This window comes from Chiloscyllium plagiosum, unplaced genomic scaffold (genome assembly GCF_037043375.1).
Source record: "Chiloscyllium plagiosum isolate Xiang-an unplaced genomic scaffold, Cpla_swu_hap1 HiC_scaffold_50, whole genome shotgun sequence".
Classification (NCBI taxonomy): Eukaryota; Metazoa; Chordata; class Chondrichthyes; order Orectolobiformes; family Hemiscylliidae; genus Chiloscyllium; species Chiloscyllium plagiosum.
The window spans coordinates 50,087,347-50,107,853 of record NW_028270188.1 but is presented as its reverse complement, the minus strand read 5'-3'; the positions used below and the strand labels follow the sequence as shown (position 1 = coordinate 50,107,853).

Below are 20,507 nucleotides of genomic sequence, written 5' to 3'. Positions count from 1 at the left end.
AAGGATATTGCCGATGATGGGTAAGGATATTAGGATGTCAGTCCCAGGGGCCTTGGCTTGTCTTTGAGTTTGGTCAGCGTGCTGAGCAATCCTCCTCATCTCTCACTGTGAGATTCTGAACAGGGCAAAGGGCAGGAGGGAATAAGCAGTAAACTGGCAGCTGACTGATGACCCCTGAACAGAGCAGATATTCTGGCTCTTCTCATTGCTCATTTATCTGGAGAAACATTACAGCAAAGAAAGAGGACCCTCAGCCCAACAGAGCCAGACCACATCTCTAGCTAGTTAATGACAGCAAAGCATATGGGGGATATGGCATTGAGGTCGATTATCAGCTATGATCTAGAATGGCTAGTATAGTTTCAAAGGGCTGAAAGGCCTGTTATGTTCCTATTTATCCAATATCCTTTTGAAAGTTACCATTAAGCCTGTTCCATCATCCTTTCAGACACTATGTTCCAGATCATCACTCACTGTAAAAAAAAATTCTGATCCCCTCCTAGTTCTTTTGAGAATTATCTTGAATTTATGTCCTTGGGTTATTCACTGAAACATTTTCTCACTGTCTCCTCAACCAGAACCCAATGTAATAATTGAAAACCTGTTTTGAACCTCCCTGCAGGCTTCTTAAGAACAATTCCAACTTCTCCACACATCCAAAGTCCCTCATCTCAGGTTTAATCTCCTCTCCGAAGCCTTCAGATTCTTTATAAAGTGTAGTGACCAGAACACAGCTGGGAAAAGGCCAGTGATTTGCACAACATAACTTTGATAAATCTTTCTCCCATGTTCTACAGAACCCTCTGTCCTGTTCTGTCTTGCAGCTTTTCATGATAGATAATGGAGCTGATGATTGGAGGATCGCTATGACCTACGAGCGGATTTTCTTTATCAGCTTGGAGATGGTGGTGTGTGCCATTCACCCGGTACCCGGGCGCTACATATTCCATTGGAAAGCCCGCCTGGCATTCTCCTACACACTGTCCGAGACCTGGGCTGATGTGGACATCATCCTCTCCATTCCAATGTTTCTACGGCTCTACCTCATCGCCCGGGTTATGTTGCTTCACAGTAAGCTCTTCACAGACGCCTCCTCGCGCAGCATCGGGGCGCTGAACAAAATCAATTTCAACACACGCTTCGTCATGAAAACTCTCATGACCATCTGCCCGGGCACGGTGCTCCTCGTCTTCAGCATTTCATTGTGGATTATTGCAGCCTGGACAGTCCGTGTCTGTGAGAGGTAAGGGTGGCAGGCAGTTGGGCGTTTGGCTGCGGGCATAGGATTACGCATGGACTTGGTGAGGTAGGGGACAGTCAGTGCTCCATTCACTCCCACACCTTGTGGGAACGGGCCCCCATTATCCCCCAATCCATGTGGGAGCGTGTCCCCCATTCTAACCCACACAAAGTGGGAGCGTGTCCCCCATTCTAACACACACCAGGTGGGAGTGTGTCCCCCATTCTAACCCACACCAGGTGGGACCGTGTCCCCCATTCTAACACACACCAGGTGGGAGCGTGTCCCCCATTGTAACCAACACCAGGTGGGACCGTGTCCCCCATTCTAACACACACCAGGTGGGAGCGTGTCCCCCATTCTAACACACACCAGGTGGGAGTGTGTCCCCCATTCTAACCCACACCAGGTGGGACCGTGTCCCCCATTCTAACACACACCAGGTGGGAGCGTGTCCCCCATTCTAACCCACACCAGGTGGGAGCGAGTTCCCCATTCTAACCCACACCAGGTGGGAGCGTGTCCCCCATTCTAACCCACACCAGGTGGGAGCGAGTCCTCCATTCTAACCAACACCAGGTGGGAGCGTGTCCCCCATTCTAACACACACCAGGTGGGAGCGTGTCCCCCATTCTAACCCACACCAGGTGGGAGCGAGTCCCCCATTCTAACCCTCACCAGGTGGGAGCGAGTCCCCCATTCTAACCCACACCAGGTGGGAGCGAGTCCCCCATTCTAACCCACACCAGGTGGGAGTGTGTCCCCCATTCTAACCCACACCAGGTGGGAGCGAGTCCCCCATTCTAACCCACACAAAGTGGGAGCGTGTCCCCCATTCTAACACACACCAGGTGGGAGCGTGTCCCCCATTCTAACCCACACCAGGTGGGAGTGTGTCCCCCATTCTAACCCACACAAAGTGGGAGCGTGTCCCCCATTCTAACACACACCAGGTGGGAGCGTGTCGCCCATTCTAACGCACACAAAGTGGGAGCGGGACCCCATTCTAACCCACACCAGGTGGGAGCGTGTTTCCCATTCTAACCCACACCAGGTGGGAGCGTGTCCCCCATTCTAACCCACACCAGGTGGGAGCGTGTCCCCCATTCTAACCCACACCAGGTGGGAGCGTGTCCCCCATTCTAACACACACCAGGTGGGAGCGTGTTTCCCATTCTAACCCACACCAGGTGGGAGCGTGTCCCCCATTCTAACACACACCAGGTGGGAGCGTGTCCCCCATTCTAACACACACCAGGTGGGTGCGTGTCCCCCATTCTAACCAACACAAAGTGGGAGCGAGACCCCCATTCTAACCCACACCAGGTGGGAGCGGGACCCCATTCTAACACACACCAGGTGGGAGCGGGACCCCATTCTAACCCACCCCAGGTGGGAGCGAGTCCCCCATTCTAACCCACACCAGGTGGGAGCGAGTTCCCCATTCTAACACACACCAGGTGGGAGCGGGACCCCATTCTAACCCACACCAGGTGGGAGCGAGTCCCCCATTCTAACCCACACCAGGTGGGAGGGTGTCCCCCATTCTAACACACACCAGGTAGGACCGTGTCCCCCATTCTAACACACACCAGGTGGGAGCGTGTCCCCCATTCTAACCCACACCAGGTGGGAGCGTGTCCCCCATTCTTACCCACACCAGGTGGGAGCGAGTCCCCCATTCTAACCCACACCAGATGGGAGCGTGTCCCCCATTCTAACCCACACCAGGTGGGAGCGTGTCCCCCATTCTAACCCACACCAGGTAGGACCGTGTCCCCCATTCTAACCCATACCAGCTGGGAGCGTGTCCCCCATTCTACAAACCCCAGGTGGGAGCGAGTCCCCCATTCTAACCCACCCCAGGTGGGAGCGAGTCCCCCATTCTAACCCACACCAGGTGGGGGCGAGTCCCCCATTCTAACCCACACCAGGTGGGAGTGTGTCCCCCATTCTAACCCTCACCAGGTGGGAGCGTGTCCCCCATTCTAACACACACCAGGTGGGAGCGTGTCCCCCATTCTAAACCACACCAAGTGGGAGCGAGTCCCCCATTCTAACACACACCAGGTGGGCGCGGGTCCCCCATTCTAACACACACGAGGTGGGAGCGAGTCCCCCATTCTAACACACACCAGGTGGGCGCGAGTCCCCCATTCTAACACACACCAGGTGGGAGCGAGTCCCCCATTCTAACCCACACCAAGTGGGAGCGAGTCCCCCATTCTAACACACACCAGGTGGGAGCGTGTCCCCCATTCTAACCAACACCAGGTGGGGGCGAGTTCCCCATTCTAACACACACCAGGTGGGAGAATGTCCCCCATTCTAACCCACACCAGGTTGGAGCGAGTTCCCCATTCTAACACACACCAGGTGGGAGCAGACCCCATTCTAACCCACACCAGGTGGGAGCAAGTCCCCCATTCTAACACACACCAGGTGGGAGCGAGTTCCCCATTCTAACCCACACCAGGTGGGAGCGTGTCCCCCATTCTAACACACACCAGGTGGTAGCGGGACCCCATTCTAACCCACACCAGGTGGGAGCGTGTCCCCCATTCTAACACACACCAGGTGGTAGCGGGACCCCATTCTAACCCACACCAGGTGGGAGCGAGTCCCCCATTCTAACACACACCAGGTGGGAGCGGGACCCCATTCTAACCCACACCAGGTGGGAGCGAGTCCCCCATTCTAACACACACCAGGTGGGAGCGTGTCCCCCATTCTAACCCACACCAGGTGGGAGCGTGTCCCCCATTCTAACCCACACCAGCTGGGAGCGTGTCCCCCATTCTAACCCACACCAGGTGGGAGCGAGTCCCCCATTCTAACACACACCAGGTGGGAGCGTGTCCCCCATTCTAACCCACACCAGGTGGGAGCGTGTCCCCCATTCTAACCCACACCAGCTGGGAGCGAGTCCCCCATTCTAACCCACACCAGGTGGGAGCGTGTCCCCCATTCTAACCCTCACCTGGTGGGAGCGTGTCCCCCATTCTAACCCACACCAGGTGGGAGCGTGTCTCCCATTCTAACCCACACCAGGTGGGAGCGTGTTCCCCATTCTAACCCACACCAGGTGGGAGCGAGTTCCCCATTCTAACCCACACCAGGTGGGAGCGTGTCCCCCATTCTAACCCACACCAGGTGGGAGCGAGTTCCCCATTCTAACCCACACCAGGTGGGAGCGTGTCCCCCATTCTAACCCACACCAGGTGGGAGCGAGTGCTCCATTCTAACACACACCAGGTGGGAGTGTGTCCCCCATTCTAACCCACACCAGGTGGGAGCGAGTGCTTCATTCTAACACACACCAGGTGGGACCGTGTCCCCCATTCTAACCCACACCAGGTGGGAGTGTGTTCCCCATTCTAACCCACACCAGGTGGGAGCAGGTCCCCCATTCTAACACACACCAGGTGGGAGTGTGTCCCCCATTCTAACCCACACCAGGTGGGAGCGTGTCCCCCATTCTAACCCACACCAGGTGGGAGCGTGTCCCCCATTCTAACCCACACCAGGTGGGAGCGTGTCCCCCATTCTAACACACACCAGGTGGGAGCGAGTGCTCCATTCTAACACACACCAGGTGGGAGCGTGTCCCCCATTCTAACCCACAGCAGGTGGGAGCGTGTCCCCCATTCTAACCCACACCAGGTGGGAGCGTGTCCCCCATTCTAACCCACACCAGGTGGGAGCGTGTCCCCCATTCTAACCCACACCAGGTGGGAGCGTGTCCCCCATTCTAACCCACACCAGGTGGGAGCGTGTCCCCCATTCTAACCCACAGCAGGTGGGAGCGTGTCCCCCATTCTAACCCACACCAGGTGGGAGCGTGTCCCCCATTCTAACCCACACCAGGTGGGAGCGGGTCCCCCATTCTAACCCACAGCAGGTGGGAGCGTGTCCCCCATTCTAACCCACACCAGGTGGGAGCGTGTCCCCCATTCTAACCCACACTACGTGGGAGCGAGTCCCCCATTCTAACCCACACCAGGTGGGAGCGAGTGCTCCATTCTAACACACACCAGGTGGGAGCGTGTCCCCCATTCTAACACACACCAGGTGGGAGCGAGTCCCCCATTCTAACCCACACCAGGTGGGGGCGAGTCCCCCATTCTAACCCACACCAGGTGGGAGCGAGTGCTCCATTCTAACACACACCAGGTGGGAGCGAGTGCTCCATTCTAACACACACCAGGTGGGAGCGTGTCCCCCATTCTAACCCACACCAGGTGGGAGCGTGTCCCCCATTCTAACCCACACCAGGTGGGAGCGAGTTCCCCATTCTAACCCACACCAGGTGGGAGCGTGTCCCCCATTCTAACCCACACCAGGTGGGAGCGAGTCCCCCATTCTAACCCACACCAGGTGGGAGCGAGTGCTCCATTCTAACACACACCAGGTGGGAGCGTGTCCCCCATTCTAACCCACACCAGGTGGGAGCGGGACCCCCATTCTAACCCACACCAGGTGGGAGCGTGTCCCCCATTCTAACCCACACCAGGTGGGAGCGTGTCCCCCATTCTAACACACACCAGGTGGGAGCGTGTCCCCCATTCTAACCCACACCAGGTGGGAGCGTGTGCCACATTCTAACCAACACAAAGTGGGAGCGTGTCCCCCATTCTAACCCACACCAGGTGGGAGCGAGTCCCCCATTCTAACCCACACCAGGTGGGAGCGTGTCCCCCATTCTAACCAACACAAAGTGGGAGCGTGTCCCCCATTCTAACCCACACCAGGTGGGAGCGTGTCCCCCATTCTAACACACACCAGGTGGGAGCGTGTCCCCCATTCTAACCCACACCAGGTGGGAGCGTGTCCCCCATTCTAACCCACACCAGGTGGGAGCGTGTCCCCCATTCTAACACACACCAAGTGGGAGCGAGTCCCCCATTCTAACCCACACCAGGTGGGAGCAAGTTCCCCATTCTAACACACACCAGGTTGGAGCGTGTCCCCCATTCTAACCCACACCAGGTGGGAGCGTGTTCCCCATTCTAACCCACACCAGGTGGGAGCGAGTCCCCCATTCTAACCCACACCAGGTGGGAGCGTGTCCCCCATTCTAACACACACCAGGTGGGAGCGAGTCCCCCATTCGAACCCACACCAGGTGGGAGCGTGTCCCCCATTCTAACACACACCAGGTGGGAGCGAGTCCCCCATTCGAACCCACACCAGGTGGGAGCGAGTCCCCCATTCTAACCCACACCAGGTGGGAGCGTGACCCCCATTTTAACCCACACCAGGAGGGAGCGAGTCCCCCATTCTAACCCACACCAGCTGGGAGCGTGTCCCCCATTCTAACCCACACCAGGTGGGAGCGTGTTCCCCATTCTAACCCACACCAGATGGGAGCGTGTCCCCCATTCTAATCCACACCAGGTGGGAGCGTGTCCCCCATTCTAACCCACACCAGGTGGGAGCGAGTCACCCATTCTAACCCACACCAGGTGGGAGCGTGTCCCCCATTCTAACACACACCAGGTGGGAGCGAGTCCCCCATTCTAACCCACACCAGGTGGGAGCGTGTCCCCCATTCTAACCAACACAAAGTGGGAGCGTGTCCCCCATTCTAACCCACACCAGGTGGGAGCGTGTCCCCCATTCTAACACACACCAGGTGGGAGCGTGTCCCCCATTCTAACCCACACCAGGTGGGAGCGTGTCCCCCATTCTAACCCACACCAGGTGGGAGCGTGTCCCCCATTCTAACACACACCAAGTGGGAGCGAGTCCCCCATTCTAACCCACACCAGGTGGGAGCAAGTTCCCCATTCTAACACACACCAGGTTGGAGCGTGTCCCCCATTCTAAACCACACCAGGTGGGAGCGTGTTCCCCATTCTAACCCACACCAGGTGGGAGCGAGTCCCCCATTCTAACCCACACCAGGTGGGAGCGTGTCCCCCATTCTAACACACACCAGGTGGGAGCGAGTCCCCCATTCGAACCCACACCAGGTGGGAGCGAGTCCCCCATTCTAACCCACACCAGGTGGGAGCTAGTCCCCCATTCTAACCCACACCAGGTGGGAGCGTGTCACCCATTCTAACCCACACCAGGTGGGGGCGCGTCCCCTTTTCTAACACACACCAGGTGGGAGCGTGTCCCCCATTCTAACCCACACCAGGTGGGAGCGTGTCACCCATTCTAACCAACACCAGGTGGGGGCGCGTCCCCTTTTCTAACACACACCAGGTGGGAGCGTGTCCCCCATTCTAACCCACACCAGGTGGGGGCGCGTCCCCTTTTCTAACACACACCAGGTGGGAGCGGGACCCCCATTCTAACCCACACCAGGTGGGAGCGAGTCCCCCATTCGAACACACACCAGGTGGGAGCGAGTCCCCCATTCTAACCCACACCAGGTGGGAGCGAGTCCCCCATTCTAACACACACCAGGTGGGAGCGAGTCCCCCATTCTAACCCACACCAGGTGGGAGCGAGTCCCCCATTCTAACCCACACCAGGTGGGAGCGGGACCCCCATTCTAACCCACACCAGGTGGGAGCGAGTTCCCCATTCTAACCCACACCAGGTGGGAGCGTGTCCCCCATTCTAACCCACTCCAGGTGGGAGCGTGTCCCCCATTCTAACCCACACCAGGTGGTAGCGTGTCCCCCATTCTAACCCACACCAGGTGGGAGCGGGACCCCCATTCTAACCCACACCAGGTGGGAGCGAGTTCCCCATTCTAACCCACACCAGGTGGGAGCGTGTCCCCCATTCTAACCCACTCCAGGTGGGAGCGTGTCCCCCATTCTAACCCACACCAGGTGGGAGCGAGTTCCCCATTCTAACCCACTCCAGGTGGGAGCGTGTCCCCCATTCTAACCCACACCAGGTGGGAGCGAGTTCCCCATTCTAACCCACACCAGGTGGGAGCGAGTTCCCCATTCTAACCCACACCAGGTGGGAGCGTGTCACCCATTCTAACCCACTCCAGGTGGGAGCGTGTCCCCCATTCTAACCCACACCAGGTGGGAGCGTGTTCCCCATTCTAACCCACACCAGGTGGGAGCGAGTTCCCCATTCTAACACACACCAGGTGGGAGCGGGACCCCCATTCTAACACACACCAGGTGGGAGCGGGACCCCCATTCTAACACACACCAGGTGGGAGTGAGTCCCCCATTCTAACACACACCAGGTGGGAGCGAGACCCCCATTCTAACACACACCATGTGGGAGCGTGTCCCCCATTCTAACCCACACCAGGTGGGAGCGAGTCCCCCATTCGAACACACACCAGGTGGGAGCGAGTCCCCCATTCTAACCCACACCAGGTGGTAGCGTGTCCCCCATTCTAACCCACACCATGTGGGAGCGTGTCCCCCATTCTAACCCACACCAGGTGGGAGCGAGTCCCCCATTCTAACACACACCAGGTGGGAGCGTGTTCCCCATTCTAACCCACACCAGGTGGGAGCGTGTCCCCCATTCTAACCCACACCAGGTGGGAGCGAGTCCCCCATTCTAACCCACACCAGGTGGGAGCGAGTCCCCCATTCTAACCCACACCAGGTGGTAGCGAGTCCCCCATTCTAACCCACACCAGGTGGTAGCGTGTCCCCCATTCTAACACACACCAGGTGGGAGCGAGTCCCCCATTCTAACACACACCAGGTGGGAGCGTGTCCCCCATTCTAACCCACACCAGGTGGGAGCGAGTCCCCCATTCTAACCCACACCAGGTGGGAGCGAGTCCCCCATTCTAACCCACACCAGGTGGTAGCGTGTCCCCCATTCTAACCCACACCAGGTGGTAGCGTGTCCCCCATTCTAACACATACCAGGTGGGAGCGAGTCCCCCATTCTAACCCACACCAGGTGGGAGCGTGTCCCCCATTCTAACCCACACCAGGTGGGAGCGAGACCCCCATTCTAACCCACACCAGGTGGGAGCGTGTCCCCCATTCTAACCCACACCAAGTGGGAGCGAGTCACCCATTCTAACCCACACCAGGTGGGAGCGTGTCCCCCATTCTAACCCACACCAGGTGGGAGCGAGTCCCCCATTCTAACCCACACCAGGTGGGAGCGTGTCCCCCATTCTAACACACACCAGGTGGGAGCGAGTCCCCCATTCTAACCCACACCAGGTGGGAGTGTGTCCCCCATTCTAACCCACACCAGGTGGGAGCGAGTGCTCCATTCTAACCCACACCAGGTGGGAGCGTGTCCCCCATTCTAACACACACCAGGTGGGAGCATGTCCCCCATTCTAACCCACACCAGGTGGGAGCGAGTGCTCCATTCTAACCCACACCAGGTGGGAGCGAGTCCCCCATTCTAACCCACACCAGGTGGGAGCGTGTCCCCCATTCTAACACACATCAGGTGGGAGCGTGACCCCCATTTTAACCCACACCAGGAGGGAGCGAGTCCCCCATTCTAACCCACACCAGCTGGGAGCGTGTCCCCCATTCTAACCCACACCAGGTGGGAGCGTGTCCCCCATTCTAACCCACACCAGGTGGGAGCATGTCCCCCATTCTAACCCACACCAGGTGGGAGCGTGTCCCCCATTCTAACACACATCAGGTGGGAGCGTGACCCCCATTTTAACCCACACCAGGAGGGAGCGAGTCCCCCATTCTAACCCACACCAGCTGGGAGCGTGTCCCCCATTCTAACCCACACCAGGTGGGAGCGTGTCCCCCATTCTAACCCACACCAGGTGGGAGCGTGTCCCCCATTCTAACCCACACCAGGTGGGAGCGAGTGCTCCATTCTAACCCACACCAGGTGGGAGCGAGTCCCCCATTCTAACCCACACCAGGTGGGAGCGTGTCCCCCATTCTAACCCTCACCAGGTAGGACCGTGTCCCCCATTCTAACCCACACCAGGTGGGAGAGTGTCCCCCATTCTAACCCACACCAGGTGGGAGCGTGTCCCCCATTCTAACCCACACCAGGTAGGACTGTGTCCCCCATTCTAACCCACACAAGGTGGGAGCGTGTCCCCCATTCTAACCAACACCAGGTGGGAGCATGTCCCCCATTCTAACCCACACCAGGTGGGAGCATGTCCCCCATTCTAACCCACACCAGGTGGGAGCGAGTTCCCCATTCTAACACACACCAGGTGGGAGCGAGTCCCCCATTCTAACCAACACCAGGTGGGAGCATGTCCCCCATTCTAACCCACACCAGGTGGGAGCATGTCCCCCATTCTAACCCACACCAGGTGGGAGCGAGTTCCCCATTCTAACACACACCAGGTGGGAGCGGGACCCCATTCTAACCCACACCAGGTGGGAGCGAGTCCCCCATTCTAACCCACACCAGGTGGGAGCGAGTTCCCCATTCTAACACACACCAGGTGGGAGCGAGTCCCCCATTCTAACACACACCAGGTGGGAGCGTGTCCCCCATTCTAACCCACACCAGGTAGGACCGTGTCCCCCATTCTAACCCACACCAGGTGGGGGTGCGTTCCCCATTCTAACACACACCAGGTGGGAGCATGTCCCCCATTCTAACCCACACCAGGTGGGAGCGAGTTCCCCATTCTAACACAAACCAGGTGGGAGCGAGTCCCCCATTCTAACCCACACCAGGTGGGAGCATGTCCCCCATTCTAACCCACACCAAGTGGGAGCGAGTTCCCCATTCTAACCCACACCAGCTGGGAGCGTGTCCCCCATTCTAACCCACACCAGGTGGGAGGGAGTGCTCCATTCTAACCCACACCAGGTGGGAGCGTGTCCCCCATTCTAACCCACACCAGGTGGGAGCGAGTCCCCCATTCTAACCCACACCAGGTGGGAGCGAGTGCTCCATTCTAACCCACACCAGGTGGGTGCAAGTCCCCCATTCTAACCCACTCCAGGTGGGAGCGTGTCCCCCATTCTAACCCACACCAGGTGGGAGCGTGTCCCCCATTCTAACCCACTCCAGGTGGGAGCGTGTCCCCCATTCTAACCCACACCAGGTGGGAGCGAGTTCCCCATTCTAACCCACTCCAGGTGGGAGCGTGTCCCCCATTCTAACACACACCAGGTGGGAGCGGGACCCCCATTCTAACACACACCAGGTGGGAGCGGGACCCCCATTCTAACACACACCAGGTGGGAGTGAGTCCCCCATTCTAACACACACCAGGTGGGAGCGAGACCCCCATTCTAACACACACCATGTGGGAGCGTGTCCCCCATTCTAACCCACACCAGGTGGGAGCGAGTTCCCCATTCTAACCCACACCAGGTGGTAGCGTGTCCCCCATTCTAACCCACACCATGTGGGAGCGTGTCCCCCATTCTAACCCACACCAGGTGGGAGCGAGTCCCCCATTCTAACACACACCAGGTGGGAGCGTGTTCCCCATTCTAACCCACACCAGGTGGGAGCGTGTCCCCCATTCTAACCCACACCAGGTGGGAGCGAGTCCCCCATTCTAACCCACACCAGGTGGGAGCGAGTCCCCCATTCTAACCCACACCAGGTGGTAGCGAGTCCCCCATTCTAACCCACACCAGGTGGTAGCGTGTCCCCCATTCTAACACACACCAGGTGGGAGCGAGTCCCCCATTCTAACACACACCAGGTGGGAGCGTGTCCCCCATTCTAACCCACACCAGGTGGGAGCGAGTCCCCCATTCTAACCCACACCAGGTGGGAGCGAGTCCCCCATTCTAACCCACACCAGGTGGTAGCGTGTCCCCCATTCTAACCCACACCAGGTGGTAGCGTGTCCCCCATTCTAACACACACCAGGTGGGAGCGAGTCCCCCATTCTAACCCACACCAGGTGGGAGCGTGTCCCCCATTCTAACCCACACCAGGTGGGAGCGAGACCCCCATTCTAACCCACACCAGGTGGGAGCGTGTCCCCCATTCTAACCCACACCAGGTGGGAGCGTGTCCCCCATTCTAACCCACACCAGGTGGGAGCGTGTCCCCCATTCTAACCCACACCAAGTGGGAGCGAGTCACCCATTCTAACCCACACCAGGTGGGAGCGTGTCCCCCATTCTAACCCACACCAGGTGGGAGCGAGTCCCCCATTCTAACCCACACCAGGTGGGAGCGTGTCCCCCATTCTAACACACACCAGGTGGGAGCGAGTCCCCCATTCTAACCCACACCAGGTGGGAGTGTGTCCCCCATTCTAACCCACACCAGGTGGGAGCGAGTGCTCCATTCTAACCCACACCAGGTGGGAGCGTGTCCCCCATTCTAACACACACCAGGTGGGAGCATGTCCCCCATTCTAACCCACACCAGGTGGGAGCGAGTGCTCCATTCTAACCCACACCAGGTGGGAGCGAGTCCCCCATTCTAACCCACACCAGGTGGGAGCGTGTCCCCCATTCTAACACACATCAGGTGGGAGCGTGACCCCCATTTTAACCCACACCAGGAGGGAGCGAGTCCCCCATTCTAACCCACACCAGCTGGGAGCGTGTCCCCCATTCTAACCCACACCAGGTGGGAGCGTGTCCCCCATTCTAACCCACACCAGGTGGGAGCATGTCCCCCATTCTAACCCACACCAGGTGGGAGCGTGTCCCCCATTCTAACACACATCAGGTGGGAGCGTGACCCCCATTTTAACCCACACCAGGAGGGAGCGAGTCCCCCATTCTAACCCACACCAGCTGGGAGCGTGTCCCCCATTCTAACCCACACCAGGTGGGAGCGTGTCCCCCATTCTAACCCACACCAGGTGGGAGCGTGTCCCCCATTCTAACCCACACCAGGTGGGAGCGAGTGCTCCATTCTAACCCACACCAGGTGGGAGCGAGTCCCCCATTCTAACCCACACCAGGTGGGAGCGTGTCCCCCATTCTAACCCTCACCAGGTAGGACCGTGTCCCCCATTCTAACCCACACCAGGTGGGAGAGTGTCCCCCATTCTAACCCACACCAGGTGGGAGCGTGTCCCCCATTCTAACCCACACCAGGTAGGACTGTGTCCCCCATTCTAACCCACACAAGGTGGGAGCGTGTCCCCCATTCTAACCAACACCAGGTGGGAGCATGTCCCCCATTCTAACCCACACCAGGTGGGAGCATGTCCCCCATTCTAACCCACACCAGGTGGGAGCGAGTTCCCCATTCTAACACACACCAGGTGGGAGCGAGTCCCCCATTCTAACCAACACCAGGTGGGAGCATGTCCCCCATTCTAACCCACACCAGGTGGGAGCATGTCCCCCATTCTAACCCACACCAGGTGGGAGCGAGTTCCCCATTCTAACACACACCAGGTGGGAGCGGGACCCCATTCTAACCCACACCAGGTGGGAGCGAGTCCCCCATTCTAACCCACACCAGGTGGGAGCGAGTTCCCCATTCTAACACACACCAGGTGGGAGCGAGTCCCCCATTCTAACACACACCAGGTGGGAGCGTGTCCCCCATTCTAACCCACACCAGGTAGGACCGTGTCCCCCATTCTAACCCACACCAGGTGGGGGTGCGTTCCCCATTCTAACACACACCAGGTGGGAGCATGTCCCCCATTCTAACCCACACCAGGTGGGAGCGAGTTCCCCATTCTAACACAAACCAGGTGGGAGCGAGTCCCCCATTCTAACCCACACCAGGTGGGAGCATGTCCCCCATTCTAACCCACACCAAGTGGGAGCGAGTTCCCCATTCTAACCCACACCAGCTGGGAGCGTGTCCCCCATTCTAACCCACACCAGGTGGGAGGGAGTGCTCCATTCTAACCCACACCAGGTGGGAGCGTGTCCCCCATTCTAACCCACACCAGGTGGGAGCGAGTCCCCCATTCTAACCCACACCAGGTGGGAGCGAGTGCTCCATTCTAACCCACACCAGGTGGGTGCAAGTCCCCCATTCTAACACACACCAGGGGGGAGGGAGTGCTCCATTCTAACCCACACCAGGTGGGAGTGTGTCCCCCATTCTAACCCACACCAGGTGGGAGCGTGTCCCCCATTCTAACCCACACCAGGTGGGAGCGAGTCCCCCATTCTAACCCACACCAGGTGGGAGGGAGTGCTCCATTCTAACCCACACCAGGTGGGAGCGTGTCCCCCATTCTAACCCACACCAGGTGGGAGCGTGTCCCCCATTCTAACCCACACCAGGTGGGAGCGAGTCCCCCATTCTAACCCACACCAGGTGGGAGCGTGTCCCCCATTCTAACCCACACCAGGTGGGAGCGTGTCCCCCATTCTAACCCACACCAGGTGGGAGCGAGTGCTCCATTCTAACCCACACCAGGTGGGAGCGTGTCCCCCATTCTAACCCACACCAGGTGGGAGCGTGTCCCCCATTCTAACCCTCACCAGGTAGGACCGTGTCCCCCATTCTAACCCACACCAGGTGGGAGCGTGTCCCCCATTCTAACCCACACCAGGTGGGAGCGTGTCCCCCATTCTAACCCACACCAGGTGGGAGCGTGTCCCCCATTCTAACCCACACCAGGTAGGACCGTGTCCCCCATTCTAACCCACACAAGGTGGGAGCGTGTCCCCCATTCGAACCAACACCAGGTGGGGGCGAGTTCCCAATTCTAACACACACCAGGTGGGAGCGTGTCCCCCATTCTAACCCACACCAGGTGGGAGCGTGTCCCCCATTCTAACCCACACCAGGTGGGAGCGTGTCCCCCATTCTAACCCACACCAGGTGGTAGCGTGTCCCCCATTCTAACCCACACCAGGTGGGAGCGTGTCCCCCATTCTAACCCACACCAGGTGGTAGCGAGTCCCCCATTCTAACCCACACCAGGTGGGAGCGTGTCCCCCATTCTAACCCACACCAGGTGGGAGCGTGTCCCCCATTCTAACCCACACCAGGTGGGAGCGTGTCCCCCATTCTAACCCACACCAGGTAGGACCGTGTCCCCCATTCTAACCCACACAAGGTGGGAGCGTGTCCCCCATTCGAACCAACACCAGGTGGGGGCGAGTTCCCAATTCTAACACACACCAGGTGGGAGCGTGTCCCCCATTCTAACCCACACCAGGTGGGAGCGAGTTCCCCATTCTAACACACACCAGGTGGAAGCGTGTCCCCCATTCTAACCCACACCAGGTGGGAGCGTGTCCCCCATTCTAACCCACACCAGGTGGGAGTGAGTCCCCCATTCTAACCCACACCAGGTGGGAGCGTGTCCCCCATTCTAACCCACACCAGGTGGGAGCGTGTCCCCCATTCTAACCCACACCAGGTGGGAGTGAGTCCCCCATTCGAACCAACACCAGGTGGGGGCGCGTTCCCTATTCTAACACACACCAGGTGGGAGCATGTCCCCCATTCTAACCCACACCAGGTGGGAGCGAGTTCCCCATTCTAACACACACCAGGTGGGAGCGGGACCCCATTCTAACCCACACCAGGTGGGAGCGAGTCCCCCATTCTAACCCACACCAGGTAGGACCGTGTCCCCCATTCTAACCCACACCAGGTGGGAGCGTGTCCCCCATTCTAACCCACACCAGGTGGGAGCATGTCCCCCATTCTAACACACACCAGGTGGGAGCGTGTCCCCCATTCTAACCCACACCAGGTGGGGGCGAGTCCCCCATTCTAACCCACACCAGGTGGGGGCGAGTCCCCCATTCTAACCCACACCAGGTGGGAGTGTGTCCCCCATTCTAACCCTCACCAGGTGGGAGCGTGTCCCCCATTCTAAACCACACCAGGTGGGAGCGAGTCCCCCATTCTAACACACACCAGGTGGGAGCAGACCCCATTCTAACCCACACCAGGTGGGAGCGGGACCCCATTCTAACCCACACCAGGTGGGAGCGTGTCCCCCATTCTAACACACACCAGGTGGGAGCGAGTCCCCCATTCTAACCCACACCAGCTGGGAGCGTGTCCCCCATTCTAACCCACTCCAGGTGGGAGCGAGTCCCCCATTCTAACCCACACCAGCTGGGAGCGTGTCCCCCATTCTAACCCACACCAGGTGGGAGCGTGTCCCCCATTCTAACCCACACCAGTTGAGAGCGTGTCCCCCATTCTAACACACACCAGGTGGGAGCGTGTCCCCCATTCTAACCCACACCAGGTGGGAACGAGTCCCCCATTCTAACCCACACCAGGTGGGAGCGTGTCCCCCATTCTAACACACACCAGGTGGGAGTGTGTCCCCCATTCTAACACACACCAGGTGGGTGCGTGTCCCCCATTCTAACCAACACAAAGTGGGAGCGAGACCCCCATTCTAACCCACACCAGGTGGGAGCGAGTTCCCCATTCTAACCCACACCAGGTGGGAGCGTGTCTCCCATTCTAACACACACCAGGTGGGAGCGAGTCCCCCATTCTAACCCACACCAGGTGGGAGCGTGTCCCCCATTCTAACCCACACCAGGTGGGAGCGTGTCCCCCATTCTAACCCACACCAGGTGGGAGCGTGTCCCCCATTCTAACCCACACCAGGTGGGAGCGTGTCCCCCATTCTAACCCACACCAGGTGGGAGCGTGTCCCCCATTCTAACCCACACCAGGTGGGAGCGTGTCCCCCATTCTAACCCACACCAGGTGGGAGCGTGTCCCCCATTCTAACACACACCAGGTGGGAGCGTTTCCCCCATTCTAACACACACCAGGTGGGTGCGTGTCTCCCATTCTAACCAACACAAAGTGGGAGCGTGTCCCCCATTCTAACACACACCAGGTGGGTGCGTGTCCCCCATTCTAACCAACACAAAGTGGGAGCGTGTCCCCCATTCTAACCCACACCAGGTGGGAGCGTGTCTCCCATTCTAACCCACACCAGGTGGGAGCGTGTCCCCCATTCTAACCCACACCAGGTGGGAGCGTGTCCCCCATTCTAACCCACACCAGGTGGGAGCGTGTCCCCCATTCTAACACACACCAGGTGGGTGCGTGTCCCCCATTCTAACCCACACCAGGTGGGAGCGTGTCCCCCATTCTAACCAACACAAAGTGGGAGCGAGTCCCCCATTCTAACCCACACCTGGTGGGAGCGTGTCCCCCATTCTAACCAACACAAAGTGGGAGCGAGTCCCCCATTCTAACCCACACCAGGTGGGAGCGTGTCCCCCATTCTAACCCACACCAGGTGGGAGCGAGTTCCCCATTCTAACCCACACCAGGTGGGAGCAGGTCCCCCATTCTAACCCACACCAGGTGGGAGCGTGTCCCCCATTCTAACACACACCAGGTGGGAGTGTGTCCCCCATTCTAACACACACCAGGTGGGAGCGTGTCCCCCATTCTAACCCACACCAGGTGGGAGCGTGTCCCCCATTCTAACACACACCAGGTGGGTGCGTGTCCCCCATTCTAACCAACACAAAGTGGGAGCGAGACCCCCATTCTAACCCACACCAGGTGGGAGCGTGTCCCCCATTCTAACCCACACCAGGTGGGAGCATGTCCCCCATTCTAACCCACACCAGGTGGGAGCGTGTTCCCCATTCTAACCCACACCAGGTGGGAGCGTGTCCCCCATTCTAACCCACACCAGGTGGGAGCGAGTCCCCCATTCTAACACACACCAGGTGGGAGTGTGTCCCCCATTCTAACCCACACCAGGTGGGAGCGAGTCCCCCATTCTAACCCACACCAGGTGGGAGCGTGTCCCCCATTCTAACCCACACCAGGTGGGAGAGTGTCCCCCATTCTAACCCACACCAGGTGGGAGCGTGTCCCCCATTCTAACCCACACCAGGTGGGATCAGGTCCCCCATTCTAACCCACACCAGTTGGGAGCGTGACCCGCATTCTAACCCACACCAGGTGGGAGTGTGTCCCCCATTCTAAAACACACCAGGTGGGAGCGTGTCCCCCATTCTAACCCACACCAGGTGGGAGCGTGTCCCCCATTCTAACCCACACCAGGTGGGAACGAGTCCCCCATTCTAACACACACCAGGTGGGAGCGTGTCCCCCATTCTAACCCACACCAGGTGGGAGTGTGTCCCCCATTCTAACCCACACCAGGTGGGAGCGTGTCCCCCATTCTAACCGACACCAGGTGGGACCGTGTCCCCCATTCTAACCCACACCAGGTGGGACCGTGTCCCCCATTCTAACCCACACCAGGTGGGAGCATGTCCCAAATTCTAAACAACAGCAGGTGGGACCGTGTCCCCCATTCTAACCCACACCAGGTGGGAGCATGTCCCCCATTCTAACCCACACCAGGTGGGAGCATGTCCCAAATTCTAAACAACAGCAGGTGGGACCGTGTCCCCCATTCTAACACACACCAGGTGGGACCGTGTCCCCCATTCTAACCCACACCAGGTGGGAGCGAGTTCCCCATTCTAACCCACACCAGGTGGGACCGTGTCCCCCATTCTAACCAACACCAGGTGGGAGTGAGTCCCCCATTCTAACCCATACCAGGTGGGAGTGTGTCCTCCATTCTAACCCACACCAGGTGGGAGCGTGTCCCCCATTCTAACACACACCAGGTGGGAGCGTGTCCCCCATTCTAACACACACCAGGTGGGAGCGTGTCCCCCATTCTAACCCACACCAGGTGGGAGCGTGTCCCCCATTCTAACCCACACCAGGTGGGAGCGTGTCCCCCATTCAAACCCACACCAGGTGGGAGCGAGTCCCCCATTCTAACCCACACCAGGTGGGTGCGTGTCCCCCATTCTAACCAACACAAAGTGGGAGCGAGTCCCCCATTCTAACCCACACCAGGTGGGAGTGAGTCCCCCATTCTAACCCACACCAGGTGGGAGCGTGTCCCCCATTCTAACCCACACCAGGTGGGAGCGTGTCCCCCATTCTAACCCACACCAGGTGGGAGCGTGTCCCCCATTCTAACCCACAGCAGGTGGGAGCGAGTCACCCATTCTAAGCCACACCAGGAGGGAGCGAGGTCCCCATTCTAACCCACACCAGGTGGGAGCGAGTCACCCATTCTAAGCCACACCAGGAGGGAGCGAGGTCCCCATTCTAACCCACACCAGGTTGGAGCGAGACCCCATTCTAACCCACACCAGGTGGGAGCGTGTCCCCCATTCTAACCCACACCAGGTGGGAGCGTGTCCCCCATTCTAACCCACACCAGGTGGGAGCGTGTCCCCCATTCTATCCCACACCAGGTGGGAGTGTGTCCCCCATTCTAACACACACCAGGTGGGAGCGAATTCCCCATTCTAACCCACACCAGGAGGGAGCGAGGTCCCCATTCTAACCCACACCAGGTTGGAGCGAGACCCCATTCTAACCCACACCAGGTGGGAGCGTGTCCCCCATTCTAACCAACACAAAGTGGGAGTGAGTCCCCCATTCTAACCCACACCAGGTGGGAGCGTGTCCCCCATTCTAACCCACACCAGGTGGGAGCGAGTCCCCCATTCTAACCCACACCAGGTGGGAGCGAGTCCCCCATTATAACCCACACCAGGTAGGAGCGAGTTCCCCATTCTCACACACTCCAGGTGGGAGCGAGTCCCCCATTCTAACACACACCAGGTGGGAGCGAGTCCCCCATTCTAACCCACACCAGGTGGGAGCGAGTCCCCCATTATAACCCACACCAGGTGGGAGCGTGTCCCCCATTCTAACCAACACAAAGTGGGAGTGAGTCCCCCATTCTAACCCACACCAGGTGGGAGCGAGTCCCCCATTCTAACCCACACCAGGTGGGTGCGTGTCCCCCATTCTAACCAACACAAAGTGGGAGTGAGTCCCCCATTCTAACCCACACCAGGTGGGAGCGAGTCCCCCATTCTAACACACACCAGGTGGGAGCGTGTCCCCCATTCTAACACACACCAGGTGGGAGCGTGTCCCCCATTCTAACACACACCAGGTGGGAGCGTGTCCCCCATTCTAACACACACCAGGTGGGAGCGTGTCCCCCATTCTAACACACACCAGGTGGGAGCGTGTCCCCCATTCTAACACACACCAGGTGGGAGCGTGTCCCCCATTCTAACACACACCAGGTGGGAGCGTGTCCCCCATTCTAACCCACACCAGGTGGGAGCGAGATCCCCATTCTAACACACACCAGGAGGGAGCGAGTCCCCCATTCTAACCCACACCAGGTGGGAGCGTGTCCCCCATTCTAACCCACACCAGGTGGGAGCGTGTCCCCCATTCTAACCCACACCAGGTGGGAGCGTGTCCCCCATTCTAACCCACACCAGGTGGGAGTGTGTCCCCCATTCTAACCCACACCAGGTGGGAGCGAGTCCCCCATTCTAACACACACCAGGTGGGAGCGTGTCCCCCATTCTAACCCACACCAGGTGGGAGCGTGTCCCCCATTCTAACCCACACCAGGTGGGAGCGAGTTCCCCATTCTAACCCACACCAGGTGGGA

General features: G+C 58.8%; 1 protein-coding gene across 2 annotated transcripts in view; it reads left to right on the top strand.

Moving 5' to 3' along the window:
- The window catches only part of LOC122547983 (small conductance calcium-activated potassium channel protein 3-like), a 153,249-nt gene that overhangs the window by 29,889 nt on the left and 102,853 nt on the right, over positions 1–20,507 (top strand). For both annotated transcript variants that reach the window (XM_087985050.1, XM_087985049.1), the window contains exon 2: positions 825–1,243. In XM_087985050.1, coding sequence (XP_087841176.1) covers positions 825–1,243 — 419 coding nt within the window. The remainder of the gene's footprint in view (positions 1–824; positions 1,244–20,507) is intronic.